Genomic DNA, 12,836 nt, shown 5'->3' on the forward strand with positions numbered 1-12,836 from the left:
CTTAGTGCTTTTAGTAAAACTAAAAATGTATATAACTATAAATTTTAACACTTACTTACTCTTTATAAGCATAATTTTAGATAATAAGAGTGCTATATACTTAGTAAATAGTATAAAGCTACTTATACTTAAGTTATTTAATTAAGCTTAAAGTTTACATATAATAAAAGTAGGCACCTAGTTATTCCTAATTTAAGAAATAAAAACTAAAAAGCTTAAAAAAGTGTTAAACAAAGTATAAAAAAAGCGCGTAAAAGATCTTACACTATAAAAAGTAGTTATAGTAAAAAGATTTTATATTAATATAATTTTAAAAGCTTATTTAAAAGAAAAAAAACTATAGTATTTAAAACTTAACTATACACTGCGCATAGGCACACTAAAAAAGAATAAAGTACTTATAACACTTTACTAAAAACATAACTTTATATTTATTAAATATAAAGCTATCTTTTTTTACTTACTAGTGTAAAGTGTGCTTTTCAATTACTAACACTTATACACTATATTTCTATACTTAGACTTAGAAAAGCTTTAGCATGCGTACATAGAACACCTAGGCCTAAAAGCTTTATAGGCTCTAGTTAAAAGTATAAGAAATGTATAAATAATAAATATAAAGTAAGTACACTATAAGCACTGCGCAACAACCTACACTAAGTAGGTTATATTAAAAAGACTAAAAAAGTAATCTTCTTACTTATTCTAAAAAGTTACATAGAACATGTCTAATATGCTAATAAGGCGCAGTAAAGCTCTATAAATAATTATTATTAAAGATAAATATAGTAGTAAAATTTTTTTATAGTTTTTTTAAGTACTAACACTCTTAGAAATTTAAAAAGTAATAAAGAACTTTAAAAGCATAGTGTCTAATTAATATAACCTTTAAATTAGTAAAATATAGTAAAATAATAACACTACTATAGTCTCTTAGCATAAAAAGTTAAAGTATAAGCTTTAAGTAAAAAAATCTAGCATTAATATTAAAAGCTTTTTATTATATACTTATAAGCTAAATAAAGCTATAAAAAAAGCTAGATAAAAAATAATTATAAAGTTTATTAAAACAAAAAGCAGCATAGAACTCCCTAAGAAGCTCTAGCTAGAAGTAGTAGACGCTGCAATATAGCTGTACAATATAAGCCTATTACACATATATAACCTACACTTATTAAATAAAGTGTTAAATATATAGTTTACTAATTACTTTAAATACTATAAGCTAGAGTAAGTAAGAAGTGCTACAGCTAATCTAAGGCCTAATTAAAGTAAGATATACATATATAGCTATTATACTTACCTACTTAATAAAGAGTAAGCAGCTAGGCGTTAGAAGTAAAGCTTTAAAGTAACTTTATAAGGCTATATAAAATATCTTATAAGCTATAAAGCCTTAAATATTTATAAAATATAAGTTTTATTACTTAACTAAGTAATTACTATAAGAAATATAGCTTTTAATAAAACATACTTTTATAAAAATAAAAGTAATAAGCTAATTCTTTAGAAAAAAGCTTTTAAAATTTTCAAATTTTTAATAAGTAAAGTAAGATTTATAATATAAAAAAAGCTTTTAAGGTTTTACTTTAAAAGTTAAATAAGTAGTAAAGTAATATACTAATTTAAAAGCTTTAAAAGTGTAAGCTTAAAAGTATAGAAACTAAAAAGCTTATTAAAACTTAAGTTAGCTAGCTAAAAAATTAGTACTTAAAAGTAAAAGTAACTATATTGTTACAGTCTACGGTTGGACCAGCGTAACTCCACCTGCAGTGCTCCACAATCTAGCTGGGTTAGGACAGGGCTCGCTTATGGACTAGTCGGCGGGCACGGAAGCAGCACAGTTGCCCGCGGTAATGAAGGATTGCGTCGTCCAATAGGAGGACAGGCCGCGAATCCAGGGAGCTTAAGGGAGCTTATAGGAGCTCCCCTTAGCAGGCTCCTGCAAACTCCTACTAGCTCCCCTTAGCACCTCTAGCACATGTTTATAATTCCTACATTAAATAACTTTTAAAAGGTGTGTTTAATGTTTAGTTTATTTTTTATATAAACTAAGTAGCATTTAGCTTTCTAAAGAGCTGTAATACTATTTATATATCTTGTAACATATATACCTCTAATTCTGTCTAATAAGACTGTTTAACCTAGCCTCCCTACTACTATATACAGGGTAAACTATAATCTAGTCACTCTTCCCTTCTCTAATAGCCTATTAGCCTGTACGTAGGACTGTACACTCTACTAGTTAGCCTCTATCACCTGTCCTACCTCTCCCCTAGAAATACTATAAGACCTAAGTGCTTCTCTAAAGCAAGGATTATAACATTAAACACTACCCTCTTTAAAAAGTATAAATACTTTACAACACAACTTAGATTCTAACATAGCCTACACTGTGCTATTAGAATCTACAGAAGTTTTTATCTAAAGTAAAGCTATTCTAGCAGAACAGATTAACTTAATCTAGGACAACATTAAGAAACTCTAGTAGATTAGTAATAAAGTTAGTAAACTACTAAAACTTAAACAAGAAATTACTAACCTTTATTAAAAAGTAGTAAAATTATAAACACTCTTTAGACTCTTAGGCTTTTAGAAAGCTACTAACTAAACCTACTAAATACATAAACTATAAGTAGAGTTAGCAAAAATTTAGAATATTTTAACTAAGAAAGTAAAGATTATAGCTAAAAAGACTTTAAAATTAGCTTTTTTAAAGCCTTTTAAAAAATTATTAAAGGACTTTTAGCTATTCTTTATAAAATGTTACTTTTATATGTAATATAATAAAGAAGCATTTTAAACTAACATAGAAATAATATCTTAAATAGAACTATACCTAGAAGGCCCCCTTGTAATTTAGTTCTAACTCTATGTAGATAACTAGATAAACTTTAAAGTAAATAGTAAAGCACTTACTTTTAAAATAAAAGAAATATTTAGTAGCATTAAAAACTTTAAAAAAGCCCTAACAGCTATTTATAAGACTTTAAATAAATAAAAAATTACAGCTAATAAGCTAAACACTATAAAATAAAAGACTAGCCTAGTTTAGAACTACGCAGCATGTTTTAGGGAACAACTAGCTATCTGTAGATAGACAGACTAGAAAGCCCTCTGCTGCATATTCTATAATAGACTAAGTAAAATAGTAAAAGATAAGTTTATACACAGTAATAAGCTAACTACTTTTAAAAACTTTATTACATAAGTAATAACTTATAACAACTGTTATAAAGAGCGTAAAAAAAAAAGAAATAAAAAAGAACTTTTTAAAGACTAAAATTTATTCTTAAAAAGAAAAAACTTTTATAATATAATAAAAAACTAATAGACCTTAGTTACACTAAGTATACATAAAGCCCCTCTTTTAAAAAGAGCTAAGTTTTAAAACGTAATAAGCTGCCTCTAATAAAGGAATAATAAAAGTAGCTAGAAGATAAGGCCTGCCTAAACTATAAAAAAGTAGGATATTTCTGCTAAAACTACGTAGACTTCTAGAAGGGGGAGAATAAAAATACTACTATAATAATAAAAGCTATTACTACTAAACACAGCCTTATAGATAAAGAAATATTAAAAAAATTAAATAATAAACTTTACTAGTAATGTAAAGAAAACTATTTTTTAAATAACTACCTTAAGGTGTATTAAAAAGTAGTTATTTAAAACTTTAGTAGCTTAAATTTAGTGTTACAGGACCTTATAATTCTTAAAAGATATAAAGAAAAGACTTAAATCTAAGAATATATTATAAATATTTAAAAAAAAAAAGAATAGTTCTCTTTCTAAAACTAAACTTTTAGCACTTTAGCAAGAGAACTCTTTAGACAGTTTTAAAAATATAAATACTAGAAGTGCAGCTTATAACACAACTATCTAAGTTATTACATAGTTATGCTTTACTAGATAAATATTAGTAATAACTACCTTACATTTAACATTATATAGCAGATAGCTAAAGTTAAATATAACATTATAGATAAAAAAAAATAATAGCAGTTTTTTATAAAAATCTAAGATTAAAAACTAGAAGAACTAGGTAGACCTGCTAGGTTTAAAGTCCTAAAGCTAGTACTTAAAAAGCCTAAGACGCTGCTTCTAAGCCTTGTAATTAGCAGAAAGACTTTAGTTATGCAATAAAGCTACAGCTAGTGCGCACTCTGTAGAAATAGAAACTATAGCACTAATAATTATTAATAAAAAGAACACTTTGTCTAGATAGTATAGACACAAGAGTACCCTTAGTAGACTTAGAAGAGCCCCCCTAACACGTTACATAGACCTAATAATTGTCTATACCTCTAGTACTAATGTACACAGCGTTACTGTGTGAGACATTAGGACAATAAGCACTAAATAGGCTAGTAGCCTACATAGGAAAAAAACTACAACAGTTACTTATAGCAAGAAATAGCCTTAGCCTACAAAACTATAAATTATTACACCTACTAAACAGCCTTTTAACATAAGCAAGAGGGATAGCTAGCGTGCAAAGAATAAGATAACTATAAATTCTACTACTTCTAGTAAAAAGCAGCAAGAAAAAAAGACTACTTAATATTACATTATCTAGTTAAAGATTATAAATGTAAGGTAACTAACTACTATAACTAAGAGCATTAAATTTATAAAGAAAAAAAGAATAAGTTTAATAATAACTTATAAAATATTAACTCTTATCTTTTTTCTAATAAAGAAGTTTAACATAATATATTAGCAGTAATTACAGTTAGATAAGGGGTAGAACACAGCCTAACAACCACCTTCACGTACAAAAGGTAGCTAGGCCTAGCCCTTATTAACAGTAGATGCACCTTTACTGCAATAGATAAAGATTAGGTAGACAAATAAAGCATTTTATTTAGATTAAAAAAAGACTTGTTTAAAGTAACTCTTACTAACACATTATTAATTAAGTATAGTAAAGAATAGATTAACTTAGAAACTTATAAAAAAAACCTTAAAACTCTAAACATAAAAGATTAGAGGTCTATAAATATACTCCTACTAGGAGGTAAGTACAACATAATCTTAGGCTATAACTAGCTTAGAACATATAACTCTGCAATTAACTAGAGAACTATAACTATAAAAACTCCTAACAACTACACACACATAACCTAGTTAGCATGCTATAATAATTAATGCCTAGTCTATAAGTAAGTAAAACAAGGTAGCAGTTACTACCCTAAGAAAAGAAAACTTTAGAGATTCCCTTATTAGAAGCTAAAAGCCTAGACAGTAAAAATAATAATAAAAAAACTTAAAAAAGTCTCTTATAAAAAAATTAAAATAGACAAAAATGTAGAATAAATTAGTATCTTCTAAATCTAAGACAAGGGCAGCATTCCTTTTAAATATAAGGATTATACAGATATATTTAAGACACTAGAAAATCTAGAGGAGCTACTACTACACTAGCCCTAGGATTATGCTATTAACTTAATAAAAAATTATAATTTAAAGACCTATAAGCTACACCCCCTAATAAAGACATAAAAGAAAGCCTTGTAAGAATATGTTAATAGAATATTAGCATAAGGCTATATTTAAGAAAGCTATAGCCTTATAGCCTTAGCTATAGTCTTTGCTAAGAAAAAAGAAAAAAAAATCTAAGTCTGTTAAGACTATTAGACTCTAAATAATAATATAATCTAAAATTAGTTTCTTCTACTAATTATATAAAACATTATAAACTAACTAAAAAGAACCTAGTACTTTATAAAGTTTAACATACAAAATAAATTTAACAAAATAAAGATAAAAGAAAAAGATAAGTAGCTTACAGCGTTTAAAACTTTATAAAGACTTTATAAGTTGCTAGTAATGCTGTTTAGCCTAATAAACACTTTAGTAACATTCTAATAAATTATTAACACAGCTCTTAACTTATATCTTAATGTCTTTACTTTAGTATATTTAGATAACGTTCTTATCTACTCTAAAGATACCCTAGAAGACTATGTATAAAAAGTATAAAAAGTTTTAGAATAGCTTAGAAAGTATAGACTCTACCTACAGCTCTCTAAATGCAAATTCTATATTACTAAAACAAAATACTTAAAATTTATAATTAATAGTAAAAAAATAAAAATTAACTTAGCTAAAATATAAAAAGTACTTAAATAGCTAGAACTTATAATAGTTAAGAAAGTTAAAGGATTCTTAGAACTATTAGAATATATTAGATAAATAATTAAAAACTACTTAAAAATTACTATACTACTAACAAACACTACTACTAAGGAATAGGTAATAGCAAAGTTTATCTAAACCTTATAAATAAATAAAGCATTTGCTATGCTAAAACAAGCTATAATAGTAAAACTAGTACTAAAAATATACAACCTATAGTTAGACATAAAGATCTACACAGATGCATTCTTAGAAGCAAGCAGAGCCGCGCTTTATTAGAAGCAGGAAGACAGAAAGTAGCACCTAGTAGCGTACTACTCTGCTAAATTTTTAGGACCTAAAGCAGGCTACAGCATACCTAATAAAGAACTTAAGGCTATACTAAATGCAGTAAGAGTATAGGCTATAAAGCTACATAGAATAGCTAAGCTATTTAATATTATAACTAACTATGTAAACTTAGTTACATTCTTAACAGTAAAAAAGCTATTACTAATGCATATAAAATAAGTAATAGAACTTACATAGTTTAACTACGTTATTAAGCATGTTCTAAAAGCACAAAACTAACAAGCTAACGCTCTTAGCTAAAAACTAAACTATTTTAATAAAAAAAAAAAGAGAACTAAGAAGTTTACACTTTTTAAAAAAACTAATAAAGAATAGATTTATAATAGGCCTAGACTTATAAAAAAATTCTATATACTTACAGTAAATAAATAAAGATAAAAAAACTTAATCTAAGAATATTATAAATCTCTAATGTTTAAGCATCTAGAAATAAGCACCCTTTAAAAGAAGCTAAGGGCAGCTATACTATAACAGATACTAAAGGTAAAGCAACTATGTATAAAGGTGCTTAGAGAATGCAACACCTATAATAAAAATAACTTAAAAAGGTATAAAACTTATAAATACTTTTAGCTAATTAAAGCACTAAAGCTACTATAGATAATAATTATAGTAGACTTTATTATAAAATTACCCCTATCTAAAGAACTAGAAACAGAAAGGATGTGCAATATAATTATAGTAGCTTTTAATAAAACTACTAAATATCTGCACACCTAGCTATTAAAGAAAATAATAACTACTAAAAATTTATCTATAAACTAGAATAAAATATAATATTAGTACATAAATGCTTTAAAATTATTATCTCTAACTAAGATAAACTATTTACTAGTAGATTCTAAAAAGTAGTAATACAGCACCTTAGCATAACATATAAGCTATTAATAGCCTATTACCTGCAGACAGACAGCTAGACTAAAAGAGTAAATGTAGAAGTAAAAAGATACTTAAAGAAATACATTTCTTACACTTAGTATAACTAGCTAGAATAGCTTCCTATAGCATAGTTAGCTATTAACAGTGTAGAATTAGCTATAATAAAAAAAACACTATATAAAGCTAATTTTAGATATAACTTTTACTTTATGCTATAAGGAAATTAACTTATAAACTTATAAAAGTTAATAGACTAGCTAATAAACTTATAACATATACATAAAAAGTTAGCTATAGAAGCTAGATCTAGCAGAAAAATAATAAAAAGATACATAAATAAATTATAATAACTAGGACTAGAAATCTATCTAAGAGATTATATATACCTTAATACTAAAAATCTTAAGATACTCTAACCTTTAAAGAAGCTAGCAGAAAAGAGGATAGAACTATATAAAGTCTTTTAAACCTAATAGGACAACTGTAAACTTAAGCTTCCTCTACACATAAAGATACACCTGTAGTTCTACATCTCTAAATTAGAAAAAGCACCTAAAGAAATTCTTTTATTAACATAAAAATAAAAGAACTAAAAAATAAAGTATAAAGTTAAACATATTATTAGTAATTAAAAAAACTAAAAAGAATTTTTAGTAAAATAGAAAAAGTAGCTTACTAGTAAAAACACATAAAAACTAGCTAAGAATTTGCAGAATGTGCAGCTATTAGTATAAAAGTACCTTTAAGCTTATCTAAAAGAAACTAGCTAGGCAATAAGGCACCTATATTAAAAGAAACAGCTATGTTATTACTAGATAGCAGCAGCCTTTAGAGATAAGTTCTAGCTAATAAGGGCTGTAGAGAAGAACAACTTTTTACCTTAACTTTAAAAGCTTCTATCTTGTCTAAAAAGAAGAGGTCCTCCTCTAAGTATTTTACGTAACAAGCCTCTAGCAGATCTAGTAATTTTTAAATACAGTCCTGTTTAGAACACTCCCTAGCTGTTACCTTTAAAGTTGCCTAGACCTAACGCAACATCTTTTCTTTAAGCTTTTACTTATAAACTTTTGTAGTAGCAGCCTTCTAAAGAAGCGTCTTTCTCTCTTTCTCTAACTAATCCTACGCAGCATTAGAAATAAAGGTGTTATATTTACTATACTTTTTTACACACTTAACGCATTTATCTAAGGACAAAGTTAAAACATAAGATAACCTTAAAAATTAGTAAGCGCTATAAGGCCTTATCTTTATCTAGTAAAAAGGATTAAAACAAAAAGCAACATAAAGATAATAAGATAAATAAGACTAACAAGCTATTTAGTATAGAAAGAATAGATGTTAAGAATGCTTTTTAGTAAGTAAGCACTTACTTTATAAATAAACCTTTACTAACACAGTTGTGTAAGCAGAGCAGCAAGGACGCTGCTAGGGAGGAGGGGCAGCGTGTTACAGTCTACAGTTAGACTAGCATAACTCTACTAGCAGTGCTCTACAATCTAGCTAGATTAGGACAGGGCTTGCTTACAGACTAGTTAGAGGGCGCAGAGGCAGCCTAGCTGCCTGCGATGGCAGAGGAATGCGTTGTCTAATAGGGGGACAGGCCGCGAATTAACAGGAGCTTAAGGGAGCTCTAGAAGCTCACCTTAGCAGACTACTATAAACTCCCTCTGCTCCCCTTAGCGCCCCTAGCACATGTATATAAGTTCCTATATTAAACAACCTTTAGAAGGTGTGTTTAACATTTAGTTTATTCTTTACATAGACTAAGTAGCATTTAGCTTTCTAAAGAGCTGTAATACTATTTATATATCTTGCACTATATATACCTCTAACCTTGTCTAATAGGACTGTTTAACCTAGCCTCTCTACTGCTGCATAAAGGGCAAACTACAATCTAGTCACTCTCTCTCCCTCTAGTAGCCCATTAGCCTGTACGTAGGACTGTACACCCTACCGGTTGGCCCCTATCACCCGTCCTACCTCTCCCCTAGGAATACTATAAGACCCGAGTGCTTCCCCGAAGCAAGGATTGTAACAGCAACTTGCTTGTAGTATACGTTACTTATTAAATAAAAATAGTATTATTATTATTTTTATAACGTAAGTGCTGCTGATATTGTATATTAGCACTGTAGATAGTTATTAGCATTTGCTAATACTTAATTAGCTAGATATTTGCTTATTAAAAACCACGCTACTGAATTAACTAAATGCATCTAGATTGTTTTACAATATGCGGTAACGTGTCAGGCGTAAGGTCGAGATGGTCATTAAGCGCGACATGTATATATACTATTCTGTACGCAGAATTAACTGTTAGTTGATCATTCGCACTTTTTTAGTTGTATTAGCGGAGTGGTACAGAGCCACGTCCCTACATTAGGTCGATTAGGATGCGAATAAAGAGCCCTGCATGTGATTCATTGCTGCTGATCATCGAGAACGGATTCCTACCATGGGAAAACAGCGATTTGGATGACCTTGGCGGCGTTTGAGCAATATGAAATTCAATCCTTGATTGAACTACTGCCTTCTCAGGACCTGCCTGTTGTACATTGCTACCTGGGTAGATTTACAGGACGTTGGCGTCATCATGCAGGAACTCTCTGACTTATTTACAACATTTTTGGTTCGGACCCAGCCGCCTACTACTTGCGGAGCTCAGTAGGAGCGCAGTGTGGGTTGTCCACCATCGCTATCTCGGCGTGCTAGATATCCATAGAATGTCACCAAACTCTCTCCGCAAAGCCGCCCCGAAACATAAGTCAGAGGAGTTCTTTTTTCACGTTCAGATCCATCTTCTTTTGCTTAGTGTGATCAAATGCCAAGCGTTGCGCCTTTTTCTGCGACCCTTCCGCAACGCCAAGGTTTCCACTATCCTCGAAAACGTCAATACCATTCGTGCGGACTCGTTTGATCCTCGTCTTTGCCCTTCAGCCAAGATGTTCTGTCTCTGCTTCGTCATGCCCCCTCGGTCCTGTGGTGACATGTGTGGGGGCCCAGCGACGAAGATGACTTTTCATAAGCAGCCACGAGGCGGAACTGGTTTTTTCATATCTTCTTCATCTTTCATTCGGATTCTTTTTCATTTCTTTGTGAGGCTTGAGGCTTCATAATTTCTAAGATTTTTTTGTTTCCCTGTTTCAATAGCTGCAGTGCGGCATACCTATTTAGTGCATTCACACCTCTTGCACAAAATGAAGTTTAATTGGAGCGTTGTCGTGGCCTTTGTGGTTTTATCTAGTGTTGTAAAATGTGAAGAAGTCACTATTAAGGGCAGCTGGACAGTATGCTTGACCTATCCATCGTCCACCTTTGCCACTTCCGGCTTTGCTTCTTACTTTTCCCTCATTCGTCTCCTGACAATTTCATAGGGCTCACTTGCTGCTCGTGCAAACTTAGAATCTCTCACTAAACGTCAGATAAACATCGGAGGTCTCCAACTCGGGGGAGGAGGGAAAGGAAAAGAAGGCCAAGAGAATACGCCGGCTTCTGGGAATCGTAATGGGACAAATGGGAATGACAATGCGGGGCTGAGCATTGGCGGACTGACTCTGGGTGGCCCCGGAGGTGGCATCACTTTCACAGGGAACGGGCAGAAAGGACAACAAGGCGAAGGCCAAGCTCAGGCAGCTGAATCTCAAAAGGGGGAACAAGCAGCGAAAGGTGGAGGCCAAGCTGCCGCAGGAAATGCGACCGAGCCCGCTGCTGAGACTCAGAAGCCAGGGGAGGGTCAGGCTCAAGCTAGTGAGGGTCAGGCTCAAACTCCGAAGGGAGAACAGGGAGCAAAGGGCGAGGGTCAGGGTCAGGCGGGTGAAGGTCAGCCCAACGCGAATTCTACTAAGGGCGCTTCTGGGACTGAGAAGCAAGGCGAGCCCCAGGCTCAGCTAGAGGGTCAGAAGCAGGGTGAAGGGCAAGTGCAAGCCGCCGAAGGTCAAGCCGCGGCTGGAAACGCAACAGAAGGTGAAGGAGGTCAGAAAGAAGGCGAGCAACAGGGTGGAGAACAGCAATCCCCGAAGGGAGAGAAGGCAAACGAGACCCAAGGAACCGAAGGACAAGCAGCGAAGGGAGAAGCAAATGGCAATCTCGCGGTCGAGCAATCCGAACAATTTTCCGAAGGATTCGGTATCACCCTTGACCAAAACGGCAACACAGCAAATTCGGGCGGAAATCTAGGAATTACTCAGGGGACAGACGGATCGCAGAGCGTGGGTGGTGAGAACGGGATCAACATTGCGGCAAATGGAGAGGCCACTATTGCAGGAAATGAGAGAGAGTAACATTGTCTTGGAAGTGTGGGCCTCCAATCCTCAACCTGGATTTAGATTTTGGAATGACCCGTGATTAAGTGTTATCGTGTCGGACAACTTTCGACGAGGATGTTCCTGTTACTCCGTATTACTCTATTGACCGAACATTTGTTTGCATATAGAAGGGTTTGGAAATGTTGATAGATTTACTTCGCAGCGGAAGTGCAAGAGGTGAATATGCCAAGCTAGACCATCGAGCAAGCGATTGGTTTTGCGTGCAAGTGCAGAGAGGGAAACCTGCAGTGTCTCAAAGAGTTTCACGGACGTTTCCCAGGCTAGGCCGTACGTATCCACGCGTGCGGCTGTCACCGCTTCCGGTATTCGTTTACTGGAATGTTCCTAAAGTGATGAAAGAGGCCGCCGAGCCCGGAATCTGCATTCTTGAGGTGAATTGATGAGTCATGTGATTGTTGGATGCTACTTCAACGGAACCTCTGAATCTTGACTGGAAAATCAGCGGTATGTTATCAAAAGCTCCTCTAAAACGTCACAGAGCACTGCAGATATGGGATTAAAAGGAGATAGCGGCTGCAACAGCTTTGAAAACATGGGGCTGTACCTTAAGTTTTACGTAGCCGCGCGCTAGGACCCATTATTAAGAGGCAAGGAGCAAAATATTGTCATGGTCAGGTAGAATATCGCCCGCTAGGAATAGAGATGCGACGGTTAAGCCAGATAAAACGCCTCTGCTACCATGGCGAAGATATTTTCCGTGCAAAGTCTGGTAAAATCATTGTCGTTTCTTACTGCACTCTTGTTCCTAGCTAGGAGACCAGTAGTCTGTATTAACAACTAGCGGTTTTCAGTGGCGTTTGTCTAACACTGACATGTGCCCTCATAGCTCGTGATTTTGCGATATTGACATCCTGAAATAACACCCTGAAGCAATCTGAAGCAATTGCTCGCTATGGCGGTATAAGACGGTATCCAGTCTCTCTTCTCACAAAGAACCCAAAAAAAGCTAAAATTGACCATGCTAATTAGTCAAGTGAACGTTTCAAGGGGCACATCCCGGTTTCCTTAGAATGGCTGTGTAAGGACGGGGATCTGTACCACTCCGCCAATACAACTAAAAGGTGCGAATAATCAACCAACAGTTGATTTTTGCGTACAGAATAGTATATATACCTGTAGCGTGTAGGGGCTATCTTGGCCTTA

General features: G+C 32.7%; 1 protein-coding gene across 1 annotated transcript; it reads left to right on the forward strand.

Moving 5' to 3' along the window:
* Nucleotides 1-9,631: 9,631 nt before the first annotated feature.
* On the forward strand, nucleotides 9,632-12,264 carry BDR25DRAFT_362965 (uncharacterized protein; the record flags this gene model as incomplete). Its single annotated transcript, XM_033696658.1, has 8 exons — nucleotides 9,632-9,651; nucleotides 9,752-9,857; nucleotides 9,939-10,463; nucleotides 10,572-10,722; nucleotides 10,771-11,644; nucleotides 11,718-11,763; nucleotides 11,801-12,064; nucleotides 12,136-12,264. The coding sequence occupies 8 exons, from the start codon at nucleotides 9,632-9,634 to the stop codon at nucleotides 12,262-12,264; spliced, it is 2,115 nt and encodes a 704-aa protein (XP_033540085.1).
* Nucleotides 12,265-12,836: the final 572 nt, after the last annotated feature.

Source organism: Lindgomyces ingoldianus (genome assembly GCF_010093535.1).
Source record: "Lindgomyces ingoldianus strain ATCC 200398 unplaced genomic scaffold BDR25scaffold_61, whole genome shotgun sequence".
NCBI classification, from domain to species: domain Eukaryota; kingdom Fungi; phylum Ascomycota; class Dothideomycetes; order Pleosporales; family Lindgomycetaceae; genus Lindgomyces; species Lindgomyces ingoldianus.